Source organism: Suillus fuscotomentosus, assembly GCF_016647785.1.
Source record: "Suillus fuscotomentosus strain FC203 chromosome Unknown F5891scaffold_11, whole genome shotgun sequence".
Classification (NCBI taxonomy): Eukaryota; Fungi; Basidiomycota; class Agaricomycetes; order Boletales; family Suillaceae; genus Suillus; species Suillus fuscotomentosus.
Window position 1 is genome coordinate 224,919 of NW_024539523.1, and position 19,400 is coordinate 244,318.

Genomic DNA, 19,400 nt, shown 5'->3' on the forward strand with positions numbered 1-19,400 from the left:
CTCAATTGAGGTCTGGTCCTACAGGAAAAATTTTCACAGGGGGTAAACCACCAGGAGAGGGAGGCTACACCATGCAGCAGGATATTGTCCTATGGTCCTGTGCTCCTGATACATTGTTCCTATTGTTGAAAAGATGCTGGGAATCATTTTTACAAGTCTGTTCACCTAGAAATAATTGAATGGGAACATATTCTGTGTTTTCTTGCATATGTGCTATATCTATTGATGTAGGACACTTCAGGGGGTGAAATAAAGATGGGAATCTACTCATATATGCTCATAAACATATTCTGAATGTCATATAACACTTTCCCACCAAAGGGGCAAAAATGCGAAAGTGTTCTATACCCTACCCTATGTTGAATTGCCCCTAGAGGAGGAGCAGTCACATAAACAAACAAAAAAGCAGTCTATTATATTATATTATACATATATATACTAAACTACTACTTATATATGCACAGGGACCTATTGTGGTGTGGTGGTGAAGCTGCAGTGAGGTGGGGAGGGTGTGGGAATAATTAATATTGTGGAGATTCCCAAAATGAGTGATGTTTTTGGAGTAGTGGGGAAATTCCCACAGTAGGTGGCTAAAAATGCAGTGCGGGGATAATGTGGGGAGGCCCTAATATGAGAAGCAATCTATTTTTAACTGATGTAGGCACAGTATAGCTAAAAATACAAAAAATGCGGAGTGTGGGAATAATGTAGGAGGCTGCAGGCCACCAAAATGGGTATGTTTTATGAATTACCACACATGGAATATATCCTGGAGCTGAGTTTCAAAAGTGCGAAAAATGCGGCTGTGTATGCTAGCATTTGGGATCCACCAAGGGATACATCTATTTGGATCATGGATAATTAGACTGAATGATGTATCACAGTTTTAGGGCTATAGTCCAAAGTGATATATCCATCCACCAAGATGAGGTGGGGTGAGTTGCTCCTCTCTCCCATGCAACCCTCGAAAGCTGATAGAGTCGGAAATCAAATAAAGGCAGAATAATGTAGATGGCACATGCCACTGCAGGGCGAAACAAGCAAGTGAAAGAGCAGCGTTTCGAGGCTCTCATTGTATGTCCTGTTGTATTCATATCTCCTCAGTGTATATTACGTGTTGTTTCATGAGCTCACCACATGATTGTTTGACATGCAAGTGGTTCACCAGCGGCTGCGCTTGACAGACCTGTTGGAATGCAAGTCCGAGAGATGGAAAGGCCAAAGGTTCCGAGTGATAGGCATCTATTGACAGTTTACCTCATTGACGGACTGGTCACGTGAGGGACGTGCCACACCGACTTTCGCACCCTTTGGGTTCACTAAACGAACACTGCAGTCACTAACCGGCAGAACACTGACTCCTCGATCCCAATGTGGGATTTGCTTCTAGGCTATGACAATTGTGTCGCGACCAGTGCGTATCAAATGCTTTGTCAGTAGAGCGCATTTCACCAGTCACCAGAATAACAGGCAGGGAATAGCGCGTCTCTCTCGAGGAACTCGACATCTTACGCATGGAGGTCAATACGTGGGGCCTTCTTCAGGTTGATCCCGTGAGTGAATGCATCCTGCTGCTGGTTCCTGACTCAAGGCGACCGCAGTGCCTGCAAAACCAAACCAGAACTACACCTCCATCCCCGGCGCACATTACTTGCCAAGAACCCCTACACACGTCAACACTACACAAGCAATCATGAATTCATCCATGCTCCTCTTGCCGGACGCTGTGCGCACAGGTTCGCTCAAGGGAATAACGTCATCTGCCGCTGCCTGTAAACTTAAAGTTGTCGTGTCTATTCACATGCAGACATGCACACTCACAAGACGAGTGGGTTCCTCCACTGAAGGATGAAGTCATAGAGTTTCGTGCACAACCGCATCCAGGTACGGGAGGCTGGCTTTTAATTGGTCATATGTCGGATCAGGGCCAAAGGCAAGCAATTCTTCTCTGAGCCTAGTTTGGACATCGGGGTGTCGTGATAGCTCGATCGGCGCCCACTGATCAACGCATGAATACAGTGCGTTTGCAATCCTTTTGACCTCCAAGTTGCTCTTCCATTTTGTTTCACGACATTATCAGCCGTACATGAATACCATCTACGCCTTCCAGCACGCCGCAGAACACTGACGTAAGCTCACATGCACATCCCGTTACCACTTCTCATTGCTCTCCTTTTCGTTCTTTCGTTTCAGTGCTATTATATGGCAACCACCTGTACTTTCATGAATTGGTCCCTATCCAAAATGGATCTAGGTATCATGACAATACGACAATAAAAACTACTGGAAATAAAATGGTTATATCGTTCTACCTGATGGTGACTTCACGGTACACCTCTACAGTGGCTCAAAAAAGTGTCCCAATGTTTGTAGCTTTTCATGTAATTGCTATATCATGTGTCAAGACGTGGGAATATGACTAAGCTATAGGGAAATGTCGGAAGGGTCTGCATCTCAGCTTCATTTCGGTTCCCTATGCCGTGGGAAAATAATGACATTATGTGAAGATATGAGTATTTTAATTTGATGACTCATTGGGACACTTTTTTGACTTTAAGTTTTACTAATGTAATCTCTATAATTCTAGTACTGTGTGTGACCTCCTTCTGCTCCAATCACTTCTGCCACTCTTCTAAACATATTCTCTATCAATTTTGGATATTCCTCTTTGGTGATTCCATCATACTCTGCTGTAACACTGTCTCATAGTTGGAATAGCCCCTATAGTGAATCTTGATATGCTACAAGTAATTTCTTGAGTGATTCTCAGGGGTATTCAATAGGGTTGATGTCTTGGGTCTATGTTGAACATGATAGAATAGTAATATCATGATTTGCAAGCTATTGGTGGCTGATTTAGAGGTATACTTAGGGTCATTGTCTTATCACAAAACAGTATCTTCTTCATTAACTCATAACTTCTGCATGCTTCTTAGCAGACACTCCTGTCAAATGAGTATTTACTACTCTGTATTCATCCTCCCCTTTGCTTCATAGAAGATTCCCACTCCATTTTATCTCATATAGTCCTATACCATCAAGTTTTGTCTTGAAACTTAAGGTGTTTATTTAACTTTTCTTTATCTTAATGATTGTCCTATCTATTTTAATATAAATTCCTTGCCATATGATCTCATTCTATTGATTTTAACCTTATCTAACTAGATAAACCTCTTTCAGCTATTAGCAGTCCAATATTTGTACTTGAAAGTAGCATCTTGTCTTTTCTTTTTATAGGTTGGAGACAGAGGAATCTGTTTTTCTTGATTATAGCTTTAAGATGGGCTGTCTTGAGAGTCTGTCTGACTATTTGAGTAGAGATAGTCATAGGAATGATGGAAATAATCAATTTAGTCACTTTATTAGCATCAGCAGTCTTTCCAATTAGAATATAGTGATTAAGAGATCTTAAGTCTTATAGAGCAACCTTCTAGATTGGCTACCAAATAACTTTAAGACCATAATATTACTATTCTATCATGTTCAGCATAGACCCAAGACATCAACCCTATTGAATACCCCTGAGAATCACTCAAGAAATTACTTGTAGCATATCAAGATTCACTATAGGGGCTATTCCAACTATGAGACAGTGTTACAGCAGAGTATGATGGAATCACCAAAGAGGAATATCCAAAATTGATAGAGAATATGTTTAGAAGAGTGGCAGAAGTGATTGGAGCAGAAGGAGGTCACACACAGTACTAGAATTATAGAGATTACATTAGTAAAACTTAAAGTCAAAAAAGTGTCCCAATGAGTCATCAAATTAAAATACTCATATCTTCACATAATGTCATTATTTTCCCACGGCATAGGGAACCGAAATGAAGCTGAGATGCAGACCTTTCCGACATTTCCCTATAGCTTAGTCATATTCCCACGTCTTGACACATGATATAGCAATTACATGAAAAGCTACAAACATTGGGACACTTTTTTGAGCCACTGTATATGCAAACGATATTCACTGTCCTCCTGTTACCCACTGTTGTCTCACCTTGCCCATGCTATTTTCACAGGAACCAATAGAACCTCTCGGTGACGGCAATCGTGCATTGCCTATTCTCATCGTGGCTGTGAAAGAGACATTGACAGAGCTCTCACTTTTCTTTTCCCGGCACACATACTAGCTAATGGGCTCGCGCTTGCCTTGAACGTGTCTTCTCTCCACAAAACCTATCTTGCGACGAATTCAACGATAAAATTATAAATACTAGCTGGCAACTACTGCGAGTACGAACAGCAGCTCTACATCGTCGATTCATCGAAGTCCAACTGCTCAAGAACCACTGTATTCCACAAATCACGTTTTATTCTCATCCTTACTACTCCTGTTGGACAGTGAAACGCAAACAGATTCCTTTGCGACTACTCTCAAGGGCTGCCAAGGTTTCGCTCTCTCGCACAGTTCTCGATTTCAGAACAGATCCTTTTGCTCATTGGTCAACCATGTGTCCCGTGTCAAAAGCCGTCGAGTTTCAAAAGGAAACGAAGAGAAATTGGTGGAAATATAGTGTACAAAAGTCTGCCTTTGTAATAAAGCAACGACCGAAGGTCACTGCTTGTATATTAGATGTCCAGACCTTCCCAAACACGGAATGAATTCAAAACTTAACATCTTCAACCTTTCTTGCTATACACAGGTAATATTCGCGTACAACTGATGGTTCTCCCATGTTTCCTCAGATCAAGCAAGGTACGTGGGATGAGGAAAAAAATGTACGACGCCAGCAGGATTTGAACCTGCGCTCGGAAACCGAAACAGATTTCTAATCTGTCGCCATAACCACTCGGCCATAGCGCCTTAACATATATCAGTTTGCTTGCACACACGAGCACACTCGTAAATGGGATGTACATAATATCATGTGACTTGCAAATGCAACCTGGCAATGTACTCGACTCTGAATTAACGTTCGATGATGCTGATCACGTCTTGGTGTCAAGACGTCAAGGCCTGCTGAGAAATATGTCGTGGTAAGTAATGATTTTGGACCTTGTTGAATGAAAGCTGAAACTATAAAACCTCAACTCTCCGGGTCAGCTGATCACTCAATTAGGACATGGTCTGACATGGTATACTACAAAGTCATGGAAGCAGGTCGTACTGGTGCTAGAACACACTGGCGTCATCTATGGCCGCATCCTCGCAAACACATCCTACGACAACATAGTACGAATATCATGCAACTTCGACAATGACCAGCCCATTGATCTGCCCCTCACTCGTAGTGTCCTGGTGTCCTTTTCACCAGATAGGTAATTATTAGCCGTTGCATGCAATGACAATGCACTGGCACACACCTTGAATGTTATTGCGAAGTTAAAATAAGCTTGCCTCGACGACCTTCTTTTGGACCAGCCCGACATGTCACTATTTGCTGTATGCGACACTTTTTATAAATGATTTCTCATGTAAGCTTATGCATTCTAGGCTGATGATACACGGTGTCCTACCTGATCATATCCACGATATGTGATCCCGATCCCACCCTTTCCACTGGCCTTGAAACCGTGACCAAGCGGTGTATATATCAACCTGCATGAGTGTCCTTCACCCCTCATGCCAAGAGCAAACATGTACGTTTCTCTCCTTCTCGGACGCTCGATTCTTCTTGGCTTCATCTTCTTGTTCACGTGTTCAAGCACCTCATGTCACGTAGAGGCATGCATGTGTAAGTACTGGAAGCTCAGGTGAAGCCGTGTCACATGAATTGAGATGTGCCAATTTATATCGGCCTGGCGATTCAGTATTTATGGCTGGCTCGGGATTTGCAGCCAGATACTTCTCCCTCCGCTATCATGTGGCTAGAATCGTCGTATAATCCAAGTTTATAAGTTATCGTGTACGGCACTTCCACGGACAAATCTCATGGGCTACCAAATATCCTGCTGGGACTCCCAGAGGCATGCATGTTTGTAAGCAAGTCCTCGAAGCATTTACTCATGCATTGTCACATCTACCACTGGCAGTACGTGCTTTTCGGGGTTTCAGATAAGTTTACTGACATTGTATCCATAGTGTGTATTGAAATGACGCATTACTGGGCTATATAGCTAGACTGGTGACGTTCTACCATCTGATACATTGGACCCTCGCCCAGGGCCAGTACTAACCCTAGAGGGTCTTGAATATATTCACACATTGATTCTGACTCAGAGCGCCACAGGGTCATCGTTTACTCTCAACGTCCTTCTCAACCGATTGAACACCGTCTTAGGGTCTGACTACGGTAGACTAATCAATTGGTTGTGTGCATTTCACTGAACCTGATCACATGTCTAACATAAGCAGTCAGAAAGGACCTTACGATGCCGAGAAAATGGATGGTCCTTGATGGTGCCTTCTAGACTGATTGGCCCTTGGCTTTATGCTCGAGTTTACATGTGATTTCCAGTATGTTGTTTCCAAGACGTCATCCAAACGCGCAAGCCCCTTGGATGCCAAGACTAACCGTTTTCATTTCCGCTAACCATATTTCCGTTCTTCTGGAGGAACCTTAGGCCAACCTTGGGCTAGCTAAAACTCATTAGCTTGACGGAGAACTGTCAATTTTGGACTGGACGTCCAGCTGACAGTGATGGCTGATTATTGGAACCCCGCCTCACATAACCGCTGAGGCCCTAGGTCTTGTCTATACGACAGGGTGAACGGGAGACATTGCATCGCGTGAGATGATCACCAAGAGATCAGCCACTACAATTGAATACATTTTTACAGAGCACTCGAACGCGAACATTGTCTGCGGTACATTGGTCTTCACGAAGATGATGGCACCAGCAGCTCTGAGTTGAGCAACGAGCTACAAATAATGATATAGAGAATGTGGGAATGTTGCAATAAGGACATACGCAAGCGTCTTTTTTGCCTGGGTTGTTGGCCCACGCGGTGAGACCAGTCGTCGTGTTGTATCCTTCAATCTGATCTACAGCAGGGTTCAGAAAGGGATCAGTCAAACATGGGGCGACGTACAATTATCCTTGACGCTGAATGGAACACCATGGAAAGGTCCCCGCAATGTCTTTGTAGTCGCAAATTCTGCGTCAAGCTCTTTTGCTCGTTTTCGGGCGTCCTCATATAAGACTGTGAGAGGTATCAGAATGGAAATACCGGAAGAAAAATGGAGAATCTACTCCCCTTCTGTAAGACAGTTCGCCTCGGCCTGGGCCATGGCAGATTGTGCAATGTATGCCTCAAGGACTCGAGAAGAGGTCCATTCTTCTTTGGCTATCCTTTGCACAATTTCGCTGGCTACAGAAGTCACGACACATGCGTCCCCGAATGGAACGCAGACTAACCCATTGCTTTGGTATAGACGTCATGGTCGTTCACCAAATAAGGACTAGCAAAACCCAGCGCCTTGTCTCTTGCATTCCGCTTTGAAGTGATGATGCTGTTTCTTTGTTCAGCGCTTCTCATGGTGGTAAAGATTTGAGAGCAGGGGGTGATAGATTCGTTCCAATGGCTTCTTCAATCTCTCGATCATCTCTAAATGCGTTCCTGTCAGTACAATCGAGGGGTTGATGTCGGCGTGATCTTTAAGGTTGCAGATGAGCGCGACGTCTGATAACAATGGACATGCAGAGGGATCAGTGATGAGAAGCAACACAGGATCGACGAGGTATTGCTTGTGCAAGTCTGAAAATCAGGTAAGTTACGCTAAATGAACAAGAAACACTTAACTATCGATGTATTTCTCACATCCGAATGGAATTTCAATGTCAATGACACGATCCTCGGCGTGGATTACCGCTGTGCAAGGTTCAGATAATACAACTTCTCTTTCAGGGTGACCAGTAAGAATACTCTGAGTCTCTGAGAGACCGTCAGTTGTCATGAAAACACCAAAAATTTGATAGCCACCGTTTCGTTTCCGATATCAGTCCCCTCGAGATGGAGTCTTTCCAGGTTAGGAAGTTGTTGGGTGTGGACGAGGTCGAAATCGCGTTCCAGGTGGGCGTCATCGAGGACTAGCTCCTTGAGCATCAAGTAGTAACCAGGTTTGCTGAATACTGTCCAAAGTCAAGCCTTCAACAGAGCCGTGTTGCCAAGAGCTTTACCGCGTAAAAGATTGCCTGAATGTAAATTTAGCCCATCTTCCTCGCACATCATAACTCACGCTCGAGAAAGCGGTACTGGACCTCCATACAGATTCGTTCGCGCACGGACAGCTTTACACTGCGCTATCCAGAGTGCGATGTTGGCGTGACATTCGCGCGCTATTTCCTTCAGAGGGTGAGGAGAAGACAACGGCAAACGTAGTATACAGACAACTGTTATTGTAATTGATTGTAAAACAGATGCGACGTCCAAAGGCGACCGGTCCGCTTGTATATGTTTAGTATTTAAGAGGGAGAACTCGGAGCAGGAGCGAAGGTAGACGTTTCCTGAAGGAAAAAAGAGGGACACCTGGGAAAGTCCTTGGAACGTCTTGATATGATACCGCAAGCGGATCGTGATGATGCAAAGTATAAGATAACAGTTTGATTCCACTATTATTGACAGGGCTCGTATGAATGAATTGGGTTGAAGAATGACTATGAACGCAGTGCAAAACGATGAGGGGAAATTCTGTGTCTCATTTCGAAGGTCCTCCAAAAAAGATGGGATCTCCAGGCTCAGAAGAATCTCAAGGACACTTCAGAATGCATGTAGAAGCTCTCCACCATGCCATCCCAGCACACTCCGACTTGGACTCAAACCCGACGACTTCCAAATAATGAAATCACCCTTCCCTGAGCCTATCAATATTTTACCCCACGAATATTTGACGGAGGTACCCAGACAACATAATCACCATAGGAAGATGATGGCGCTGGGGGTGAAGAGGATTTTACATCTGAAGACTTCGGTTTCACGAGAGAGAAACCAGATGGAAAAGGCTGTGTTGGTACATTGCTGATGTGACTCCAGTCACCAGACACAATGTCTGTCAGATTGGCGATACTTTCTAGAGATTGATTCAAGCGGTCAATACTGTTAAACTGAGGGTAGAAACTTGAATCTCACTATCGAGAACTTTCCAATTATCTTTACTTTCTGTTGCCACAAGTATGATAACATGGGAGGGGTCAACTGTCTCGATGGTGAAACTAGATGGGGTTGCCAGAAATACTTCCCCCCCAAACATCACCCTCTCTAGACTGGCTGCTGCCTCCCCTTTCTCAGCATCAGCCTTTAATGGCACGTTCCCATAAAACTTTACTGGGGTATCCTGTGAGGCGAAGGTGTACATCACTATATGAGCAAGCTCATGAATGATAGTGATCGTCAAGAACAGGCAAATGAGACTGCAGACAACCCAAGTACTAGATCAGATGTTTTGCTATATATTACAGAAGGATGAACTTACCTCTGATTTCTATTGGTAGTAGACGACCTCTGGAACAGCTCGTAGAGGGTGATACTTAACGAAAACTCAAGGGGTAAGGTTCGCCTCGTCTCGACAGACAATGCTTGCCAAGGAGGTATACTAGAAAGGTGCTGGTGGCGAGGGATAGTGGTGGGGTCTTGGGTTTCTGCATAGGAGTCCATGGTATGTACCCTGACGTCAGGAGGATAGGATCGCAAATACGTCGTGATTTGGTTCATCCTATCTAAAAGATCTTCTGCAGCCGGGCTATGTTCTCCAAAGGTCATTGTCGCTAAATGTCTCAGGCCATTCTTGCTGTTGAGAAGGACATCCCGTGCAGAGCTTAAGAGGTGTTGCATCTGGTCATTCAGAATTATGGTAGAGTAATCCTTTCGACCAAGATACATGCTGAAATCTCTAGCGAGACTATCCTTGAATTCATTGGAGTCAGCATTACTTGCTAGCTCGACAAAAAACTACTCACATTCTTTGAGTCTCTGCTTCCCTTTCCCTTCTGAATGAGATGCAAGAGGGGCTTCCACTGCGCTGCACGTTGTAACATGATAATCGGTTGAACTGAAGTACAGGTAGAGGTTGTGAAACTTCTTTTGCTGAGTGCGCTATGCGGACCTTTCTGCTGTTAGGGGTAATGAAGGAGGAGAGAGGGGTATCTTCAGGGGTCTGGCCGTCTTGACTTTACATAATCTTACATAATCGTGTACTTCAGTCCAGCCAAATTGTATTTCAAGCGATACATGATATACTGAGCAACAACAATTGAAACAATAGCTATGTGGAAGATTAGTATAGCTATGCCCTAAGATGCTTGAGTGCAACAACGTGTATTTCTCGTCTCCGGTGGAGATCTGCGTGCGAGATCGTGTTTCTAAGGTCGAGCTCCAGCTAATCCCAATCGGTCAGGGTAGTAGTTTATCGGATTGCCACATCCTGGTAGGCAAGTTCTCTAGAGATACATAAACAGCGGAGTTGGATTCACATTCTATCAGCTCCTGTTCGTTACTGCGAAGGATGCCTAAGGCGACGCGGAAGAGAACAGCGAGTCCATCAACAAGAAAGACATCCCACACTCTGAAAAGCGTCTCTTGAAGAGTCAGATAACATAGCGCGAACGCATATATGCTACTTACCTCTATTGGAACGTAATCCGTGAAGAGCGACGAAAACCAAGAGAGGCCCAGTCCCCGAAAGGATCCTGGAATATCATCGTGTTATCATAGTTATTAGTGATAGAGGTGCTACGTCAGACACGCGAGGCATCATGCAACATGATCGACTCATGCATACCCAATACCCTGTTGCATGGGGCAAGCGACATCCCAATATTGGGGAAGCAGAAGACCATTGTCCGATGTGATATGCGGGAGCAGACGCTCCCGCAGGACCAGGCGGCCTTGAATCACAATGTGTGATCGCCATAAAGCTCATCATCCTCTTCAACTATAATTCATCAGGATGTTCATCTCGACCGCGTAAAAACACACACCGATGATAGCAGTTTCATTTTGGTACACCGATTCTGGAATCGTGCCAGTGGGCTGCATGTTGATATTCACAGTTTGAGTGCGCGGGGTTTGGCCATACTGATCCATGTTTTCTGAATATTCTGTCTCTCCTCGCTATTGCTCTCGAGAAACAGCAGACTCGGCGTACGACTGTTGGCTGCGAGGTGGCATGGGCGCATTCAATGACTGAGGGCTGAGGGTTTCAAGACGCTGTTGCACTTTTATCATTCCGTTCATAAGCTCTTTGGCCCATTCAGGTGGCTCTTGCTGTTGCAGAGTTGATCTCAGATTCAAACGTTACAAACAATTGGAGTAACTTACTGTGTCTGGCTGGAAGTCCGCATCCAGATGGACGCTAGGATCATGATCATGGAATGACTTCCTGTACTGTCGCATGGACTGCGAGGATGTAAGATACATTCAACATGAAGAATAAGCAGTTGAGCGCACATCTTGGTTATATTTCATGCCCAGATTCTTGACGCGCTGCCTCAATGCTTCTCGCAGCGCCTTCTGGATGGTGCCAGTACTTAGCGCATGGTACGAGAACAAGAGTAGAAAGCTGACTAATGTGACAAGCGATGAATAATGTAGGGAACAGCGTTTAGGATTAGTAATATCCGAAACTCGTAACGCCACGTACGCGCCAATCATTGAGCACATCTGGCAAATTTTGAAATCAATCTTAGTGCTTAATATCTGACTCTTGCTATCGTGGCATCAGGCACATTGCAAACATTCATGATCTTGTTACACATACTCCAGCTCAATTGCTGGTAAACGCAGGCCGGATGAAATCACTCACCACCGGCATGCACAAATCCACGCACGCCATATAATGATCGATTGAGAATGATTCCCAGGCGGTAGTACTCGCGTTACCAAAAAGATATCGATCGTTTTGGGTGCATGTACTTGCTCTATTCTACACGATTAGCGGCATGGAGTTGTGCATGAATGGCAAACAGGAAGGGCTCATCCCAACTAGTAGTTATCCGATGACTTCTCATTTGCCTAGCATTCCACCGGGCTCGAACTTGGATGCTCACATGACCAATGATAATTTATGTCATGCATCGAGTGTTCTACAAACAGAGAATGAATCGTCAAATTGCGTTTGAAAGTCTACGTGGGGTTTTACAGGGACATGGTCTCGCCACACGCTACAGATCCGTCTGATGATAGGACTTTGACGGTTAATCTCGAAGCGTCCTGGGGTCAACATTAAAGGATATGTAAATGACAGCGGGCATGCGCTCAGAAGGGACTAAATTCGATATTTCTTGGCGTTGATGACTGTAGAGGAGTGTAGGTAGAGCGAGATACTAGGTTATATGGAGTGACCAACCTTCAAGATGATAGATTGGCCTTTGGCCATGATGGTGCGATGAAGGAATAACAAGAATATTAATGGAGCATGGGTTGGGTGGCGGACAGAACGAGTGGTAGGAGAAGATGGGGGTAAGGACATGGGGACTATGAGCGAAGTTCAAGCATCAGATCCGATCGTTTTCAAATATTCCAATGAAGTCTTTAATAAAGACTGACGATCGTTCTTTTGACCATCAAGGACCTGTACTTTTTATTTGATGAGTGATCGGAAGTGTCGACACGATAGATGCTAACATGATTGCACTATTAAGCGCTAAGGATCAACTAGTGCTGAACAGAGAGCTTGTACTGCAGAAGTGGGCATGGTCGATCCGACTCGATCGACAGCGAAAGTGACGCACCAAGGTCGTGGGTCCGGATATGCAAGTCTCAGAGCGTCTCGCGAGCCTTGCTGCTGTCACGAGTCACTCGATAGCCTCAGGTTACATATAGCCCCAGGCTGTAGAACACAGTGTATCGTATGTTGCAAATAACGACACAGACAATACATTCTGGCAGTACCTAGTACGAGCTGGGCCCGTGCTGTCAGTGAATGTTCAAATAACAGTACTTGATGTACTTTGTGAAAACGGTTCACATACTATACTTAGACAGAACCTCGACATATAACCTGAGTTGGTTTGCCAGTTAAACTAAATCTAAGGCCTGGATGGTCCGCTTGCAGGACTTTTGTGAGAAACTCACCGTCCAGCTGGTTTGTCATGTTGCCACAGAGTCACAGACGCGTCGCGCGCGCCATTATTCCCACGGTGACTGACGCGTGTTTTGACGCGACTGTACGGCTCAAAGTCACATCACTGACTGTCATGGCAGATACATTTGTAGCTACTGGACTACTTGGGCCCGGGCCATCGGCCTCGCTGCTAGGCTCCTCATCCACCACAGATGGGCTCTCCTCCGTCTTCTTATCGAATGGCCTTTTGGGCGGATTGTGTATCGCCCCAACTCCGAGTCATGCACAGCCAGAAGAACGAGCGCAGGAGCTTAAAGGCATAGATGAGCCACAGAGTTCCCGCAACACCGCGTCTTTATTCTCCAGATCATTTATCCCTACGCACATACGTGCTCCGCTTCGTGCTACGACATATGACGGGAATGCAATACATATAAGGCGAAAGCCGTACGTAGGCACAACACAGAAGGCAAGATACCGATGCATTCCTTTCCTGTTCTATGCTTATCGTGTTCAGACTTCTTCTGCTCCAACTCGATTAAGCAACCTATTAGACGTCCCTATACACAGACTCAGGGATGAGCTATCGGCTGCTACCGCTTCGAAGTTGTCCTTTTCGTGTGTCTCTTTTGATTCCATTCGGAACATGACCTCATATGTTTGGCAGGAAAACCACCACTAGAGCATCTCAGTCACACAAGCCCTCGATTCCGGTGCCAGAGGATACACTCTGGGTTGATCGATATCGCCCTCGAAAATTCACAGAACTATTAGGTAATGAGCGTGTTGCTCGTGAAACAATGGCTTGGGTAAAGCAATGGGACTGGTGTGTATTCGGTAAGAAGAAGAGCAAGAAGAGGCTGCGGGAAGATGACGAGAACTATAACCCTGACGATGAATACCACCGTCCACGAGAAAAGGTAATAGTTCATATAATGCAACAGAATGGGCACATTTGTTTATTCATGACCTCTAACAGCTACTGCTAATATCCGGTCCCCCTGGGCTTGGTAAGACGACATTAGCTCATGTTGTCGCGAAGCAGGCCGGGTATGAAGTAATGGAGATAAACGCGAGGTCTGCTTCTCCAACAGAATTTTTGGTCCAATGCTCATTCCGCACAGTGATGCGCGTTCTGCACAGGTCATCGATGAGCGAATACGACCGGCGCTGGAATCAGGGTCTGCAGTCGGGAGTGTAAAACCTGTGTTGCTCATCATCGATGAGATAGATGGGGCCACTGGAGGTGGGGATAATGTATGTGTTATGAATAATGATCCTGCCCGTGGTCACTGATGCAATTTAGGCAAGTGGATTTGTGAACAAGCTGGTTTCGCTCACCTTTGACAAGCCAAAGAACAAACGTGATTTTTCCACTGGTAATGATGACACTCTCTCAAACTTGTCTTGGTAGGGAAGAAGAGCGACCAGAAAGACAAGCGTCCACTCCTTCGCCCAATAATATGCATCTGTAATGACCAAAATGCGAATGCCCTTTCCAAACTCCGTCCTCACGCCCAGCAAATTCGGTATACGAGACTTGCTGATAGTCATATTGTTAAGCGTCTCCGCGAGATTTGCGAGTTGGAGGGATTACGCGCTGATACCAGGGCTCTGAGTACCTTGGTCGGCGTAGCCAAAGGCGATCTCAGAGGCTGTCTCAATACTCTGCAGGTGTGTACTTGGTGTGCACACTACACTTATAACATTCTCAATCTTCATAGTTCATCAAGTCTCGCAATGATGAGGTGACTGAACCTCTCATTCGCCGTGCTACAGTAGGCATGAAGGAGGGGGACACTACCGCGACTTCAGTAATCAACGAGATATTTGCGCCCTTATCCCGGAAACGTGTCAAGGAGCTTGGCATGGGCGAAGAAGAAGAGGCACGTTATGTGAACCGCCTAAGTCATACAATTGAAGGATTGAACAATCCTGCAAGTATAGCGAATGGTCAGTGCAACATCTACGACATCCATTCATTTTTTTACCCGAGTGTAGGCTGTTTTGCGCATTATATCAATTGTCGTCAATACGACGCAAACTTGAACCACTACGAGAAGGCTGGCGAGTGGTTGACGACCTTCGACTCCTTTTCATCGGTCATGTATACAGACGGGGACTTCGCGCTGCATACATACCTGTCATATTTCCTGGTTCCTTTTCATCCGCTATTCCGAGAGCGAGGGGAAAAGCGGGTAGAACGAGATAGTTCGGACTGGGATGTAAGCGTTTGCTTTTTGTGTGGTTGCAAGATATTTACTCCTAGCAGAACTTGCAGCTGACGCGCGCAAACGAAGAAATTTATAAATCGTTAGCAAACGGTATCCGCTCAACTGGTCGGACTGCAGGGGCAAACAGACACCTCGTCACAGGTCAAGTCTTGCAACTCGAATTTGCACCATTTATCAATCGTATAATCTCCCCTCCTTTGCGACCGGTGAGTGGATCTTGCCACACTTGCCTGTCATCTCAAAATGTATATTTCTCAGGTCAACAGTCAAGTGATAAAGCCACAGGAAAAAGCTTTGCTCTCGCGTTTGGTGGAGATTATGGTGTCTTTTGAACTTCGCTTTGTGCAAGAGAAGGCTGAAGATGGCCAAAATGTGTATAGGCTTGACCCGTGAGTTCTGCACGATACATCCCCCTGCCAACTGATATAATTTGTTCCGCGCAGTCCAATTGACGTTTTTATTACCTACGACGGCAAGCGCGCCGAAGATATCGCGGTCTCTCGGTATGCTGTACGACAGTTGGTCGCCATTGAGGTTTGTGACTTTCGCATGAACATGAAATTACCTTTCTAACTCGACCCAAGATTGACGCTGCACTCGTCGCAAAGCAAGCAGACGCAGTGGAGAAAGGAAAGGAACAAGCAAAAACCAACTTTTTCAAAACGTCTGTCTATCCGTTCATTTGGGGTCTGCATCGCTCACTTGACCATTAGATCAAGGAAGGATGTCACGGCATATGTCAACGAAGCTCCTGAGCCCATGGAAGTCATAGAAGGCAATGATGAACTGCGCCGCATGGATGCCTCATCTGAGCCAGGCCCTGAAAACAAACGAGCACGCACTTCCGAGAAAGTGGACATTGCAGACAAGGTTAGGATAGATCTGTATTGTGTAGATCATCTGCTGAATTCGTCAACTAGCCGCCTGTGGACTTCTTCGGAAGGCCGATCGCTATGAAGAAAGATTCAAGGAGGTCACTGACGTCGAAAAAGGTAGTCCCTGATTTTCGCATTGCATATAAGCATCTGGAAGGAAACTCGGCGGCTGTCCGTCGGCCGACGAAGGTTTCATCGTTTCTTTGATCAAATCCGCAGTTGTGATACCAGATAGGATCATCCATCGCACACAGAAGACCTTTATTTTGTACAAGTAATATATCAGAACATACCCCAAAACCCAAAAATTACAGCAAGCACTGGAGTATCAAACAATACAGGGATGGACAAGTTATAGAGAATATGAAAATTATTATATAAACTGCATCAAAACACACTGACGAAGGACCGGAAATCCGAGGAGAAGTATCTGCGAAGAATCAAGCATAACTGTCAAGGCAACACCTACAGAACATAGCGGAAGTCGCGATTTTGTTTGTCCGTGAGATCAAGGAAGGCTTTGTCGACCTTCCTCTCCGTACCCGATTCGTCTCGTATGTACACGGCATCATGCTTGTCGGGGGTTTCTCGTTCTCGTTTCCTGTTCTCACTGGCGAACATGAAACGAAGAACCACCAACGCGATACCGGCAGCAAAATTGCATGATGTGATCACAGCCCATGGAATGTGGTTCCTACATCAAATTTAACGTGACCCGTCATGATCGGTGGTGCCTGATAATAACGAGTTCGTTACGCACCTGGGTTGATACTGTGCCTGCCACATAAACTGACTGACGGCATTGCCAACCGCATACGAGCACAGGACGATGCCATTGGTGGTAATCCCTGTGCAGACATTATTGAGCCTGTGACTAAACGGGGTAAAAATAAATGATCCATACGTTTCGTGTGTCCGGATGTTATCGAACTAACCCAACCAAGGAAGATAGGAAATGGTGCAATCGCAAAGACTGGACAATGAGATGAAAAGGTCCGTCAGTGCTTTACGCCTCGAGGCGCTTCTCGAATGAAATTATGGAACGTACTTGAAATCCAGTATGAGAATAGTAAACCTATTTTGTTAGAGAACGGAAGTGTGCTAACGAGTATCGAGCCAAGTATCCCAGGAATGTACATTAGTACACCAGCATATGACCTGCCGATGGATGGCTGTGGAACAAGAACCGTGACTCCCAGCCAAATGGCGAGAACTACATCATAGGGAGAGGTGAAAAAGGTATCGTACAACACAAGGAGAGACGTACTTTCGACCGCACCATCAACACAGCCAAGAAGAGTTGTCTGGATACCATTGAACCCGAATTGTGAGACAATCAATTGACGTTGATTGGTGAGCTGATATGCATCCGTATTTAGTATGTGAACTCGAATTATGGAACAACTTCTTACAGAGTTCACGATGTTTCTGACAAAACGCGTGAATGCTTAGATACGCGTGTATATGTGATGGTTCAAAGACGTACGCAGACCCTGCAAAGAATGCCATCAACCACGTCTTTGGGTCCTTCACAGTTTCGAGGAACCTGCCGAAAAGAGAATGACGTGATGCGTCGCGAACAAGGATATTAAAACTCACTGTTCTTTCTTGAAACGTTTGTTCTCTACGCCACTTTGATTCACTTGAATTCTGCGAATCGCCGCAACTCTCTCTTCTGGAGTTAAGAACCATGCAGTTGTGGGCGAATCAGGGAAGAAGAACCTTATCGAATCGAAAGGGATGAATGAGAAATCTGCATGATCATCATGATTTGTACACACCAGAAGAGCACAGAGGTGATCAATGTAATGGTTCCAGTGATAATCATGAGCCTTGTGCGATCAGTAAGGTAATGCCACCGCATCATGTAAGATCGTGTGACTCACCATTGCCAGGGCATGAAGGCTGTATGCGTGTGAAGGAGACCAAAACTAATAAAGCCCAAAATAATCACAGCAAAACCGTTCATCAAAACTGAGAGAGAATGAGAGAGAGAATGAAGAAATGAATCAGAGCTTACACCAATAACCGACACGCCTCGTTTGCTCGGCATGAGTATAGAACATGGATGTGACAATCATGAAGCCGGGCGTAACAGCGCCTTCGAACATCCCCAGCAAGAAGCGCACCGCAAACAATGATCCGAAAGATTTGCAAGCAGCATGACATAGCAGGACCACGGCCCACAAAAATATATTGATGCTGAATGCCCATCAGAGTAAAGAACGTGTTGGATGCGAATGACTCTTAGCGCACCTCATCCATTTTCCAACAGGGAAGCGCTGCAACGCCAAGTTCTGAGGGTATTGAAAAACGAGGTAGCTCAGATAAAATATTGTGCCAAGCCAGTTGTACTGGTTTGCAGTTAGATGTGCACCATCCCTGACATGGCGAGAGGTCAGTGCATGCAAACACGACAACATGTGGCCAACACGCACATTATGCCCAGCACCGCTGCCTCTCCCAGAGTTGTTTTATCCATGAACGTGATTCTACAGAGACCGTTGAGAAGAAACATAGCGATTGGTGATAGGATGCTCACAAGTACATGACTGTCAATGCATCTTGGTCAAGCGAACAGCTTCGAGAATCTCAAAGACTTACTGCACATGAATGGTAAAACATGCCAATCAATCTTGGCCCTATGAGAACCTATGAATGGAAGGTCTACGTGATACTGGCGATAAAACAACATACCTCAGCCGAGAGGCCTCCTGTGGAGTTAGGGAACTGTCTGTCTCAGCAATCAGCTGAGCACCGACGTCGACGTCGTAGCTGTGTACGGTGCTAGAAGCATGTATATGGGCGTCCTTTTTCTCGGAATTGTCGCTGGCTGAGTCCATGCTTACTGGCTGATTGGGAACAGCGAAAGAAGGGGGTGAGCCTACACTTTATAAGTTGTAGGCTCTGCCGCGCCTTTACGGCATTTTTGATCATTGAAGCGTGGGCGCTGATCCAGTTGAGGAGTAAGGCGATTAGAGTGACTAACTTGATTAGTGAATGCCGGCGGAGGGTATCATCCGTTGACATCGGCTTGGACGCGTCGGGTTTCAGGAATCAAAGTCAAGCTCGGATTGAGAATAGAATTATGAAAAGAACTCGAAGACAGGAAGTTGCTTCGCTTGACCAAACAATCCCATTGAAACTTTGAGTTTGGTTCAAAAACTAACGAAATTAATTAGCAAGCTCACCGCAGGCTGCCTTGCTTCTTTGCCTTTCACTTCCACCCGTCGCAATCAGAACCTTCCGCAAATACGTCGTCGCCGCGTGTGTTGGAGAACAACGCAGATTGATCTGAGCTCACGAAGCTGCGAAGGAGTCCGCATTCGATCTCATTCCGTCAGAAT

The 19,400-nt window shown here is 45.4% G+C and overlaps 7 protein-coding genes and 1 non-coding gene across 8 annotated transcripts; 1 reads left to right on the forward strand and 7 right to left on the reverse strand.

The window, feature by feature from the left end:
- Nucleotides 1-4,725: 4,725 nt before the first annotated feature.
- On the reverse strand, nucleotides 4,726-4,807 carry F5891DRAFT_t51. The gene has a single exon. It is a non-coding gene; the product is annotated as a tRNA-Ser (tRNA).
- Nucleotides 4,808-6,638: 1,831 nt separating this feature from the next.
- Nucleotides 6,639-7,456, reverse strand: F5891DRAFT_1171104 (amidase signature domain-containing protein; the record flags this gene model as incomplete). The annotated part of the gene is made up of 5 exons (XM_041365531.1): nucleotides 7,303-7,456; nucleotides 7,142-7,255; nucleotides 6,977-7,087; nucleotides 6,856-6,929; nucleotides 6,639-6,806 (listed from the first exon to the last, which is right to left on the reverse strand). Exons 1-5 carry the CDS (start codon nucleotides 7,421-7,423, stop codon nucleotides 6,639-6,641), a joined length of 588 nt encoding a protein of 195 aa, XP_041229392.1. The 5' UTR covers nucleotides 7,424-7,456.
- A 19-nt stretch (nucleotides 7,457-7,475) lies between these two features.
- On the reverse strand, nucleotides 7,476-7,742 carry F5891DRAFT_893602 (uncharacterized protein; the record flags this gene model as incomplete). Its single annotated transcript, XM_041373335.1, has 2 exons — nucleotides 7,476-7,642; nucleotides 7,688-7,742. Coding segments are annotated over 2 exons (222 nt in total), but the record flags the coding sequence as incomplete, so codon positions are not given.
- Nucleotides 7,743-8,467: 725 nt separating this feature from the next.
- F5891DRAFT_1015239 (uncharacterized protein) lies at nucleotides 8,468-10,018 on the reverse strand. Its single transcript, XM_041360870.1, has 4 exons — nucleotides 9,841-10,018; nucleotides 9,357-9,787; nucleotides 9,014-9,294; nucleotides 8,468-8,954 (listed from the first exon to the last, which is right to left on the reverse strand). Exons 1-4 carry the CDS (start codon nucleotides 9,916-9,918, stop codon nucleotides 8,749-8,751), a joined length of 996 nt encoding a protein of 331 aa, XP_041229394.1. The 5' UTR covers nucleotides 9,919-10,018; the 3' UTR covers nucleotides 8,468-8,748.
- Nucleotides 10,019-10,078: 60 nt separating this feature from the next.
- F5891DRAFT_1015244 (uncharacterized protein) lies at nucleotides 10,079-10,940 on the reverse strand. Its single transcript, XM_041360871.1, has 2 exons — nucleotides 10,861-10,940; nucleotides 10,079-10,808 (listed from the first exon to the last, which is right to left on the reverse strand). Exons 1-2 carry the CDS (start codon nucleotides 10,876-10,878, stop codon nucleotides 10,578-10,580), a joined length of 249 nt encoding a protein of 82 aa, XP_041229395.1. The 5' UTR covers nucleotides 10,879-10,940; the 3' UTR covers nucleotides 10,079-10,577.
- Nucleotides 10,878-11,278, reverse strand: F5891DRAFT_1015249 (uncharacterized protein; the record flags this gene model as incomplete). The annotated part of the gene is made up of 3 exons (XM_041360872.1): nucleotides 10,878-10,971; nucleotides 11,028-11,146; nucleotides 11,201-11,278. Coding segments are annotated over 3 exons (197 nt in total), but the record flags the coding sequence as incomplete, so codon positions are not given.
- A 1,799-nt stretch (nucleotides 11,279-13,077) lies between these two features.
- Nucleotides 13,078-16,260, forward strand: F5891DRAFT_1184767 (P-loop containing nucleoside triphosphate hydrolase protein; the record flags this gene model as incomplete). The annotated part of the gene is made up of 14 exons (XM_041366484.1): nucleotides 13,078-13,562; nucleotides 13,612-13,864; nucleotides 13,924-14,021; nucleotides 14,069-14,201; nucleotides 14,251-14,308; nucleotides 14,359-14,618; nucleotides 14,669-14,897; nucleotides 14,946-15,169; nucleotides 15,217-15,384; nucleotides 15,437-15,567; nucleotides 15,622-15,712; nucleotides 15,763-15,842; nucleotides 15,892-16,048; nucleotides 16,099-16,260. The coding sequence occupies 14 exons, from the start codon at nucleotides 13,078-13,080 to the stop codon at nucleotides 16,258-16,260; spliced, it is 2,529 nt and encodes an 842-aa protein (XP_041229397.1).
- Nucleotides 16,261-16,518: 258 nt separating this feature from the next.
- On the reverse strand, nucleotides 16,519-18,896 carry F5891DRAFT_1184768 (major facilitator superfamily domain-containing protein; the record flags this gene model as incomplete). The annotated part of the gene is made up of 16 exons (XM_041366485.1): nucleotides 16,519-16,747; nucleotides 16,814-16,901; nucleotides 16,958-17,026; nucleotides 17,102-17,266; nucleotides 17,321-17,411; nucleotides 17,466-17,481; nucleotides 17,540-17,599; nucleotides 17,653-17,775; nucleotides 17,835-17,885; nucleotides 17,940-18,027; nucleotides 18,074-18,255; nucleotides 18,310-18,435; nucleotides 18,492-18,545; nucleotides 18,596-18,605; nucleotides 18,658-18,695; nucleotides 18,751-18,896. 16 exons carry the CDS (start codon nucleotides 18,894-18,896, stop codon nucleotides 16,519-16,521), a joined length of 1,536 nt encoding a protein of 511 aa, XP_041229398.1.
- Nucleotides 18,897-19,400: the final 504 nt, after the last annotated feature.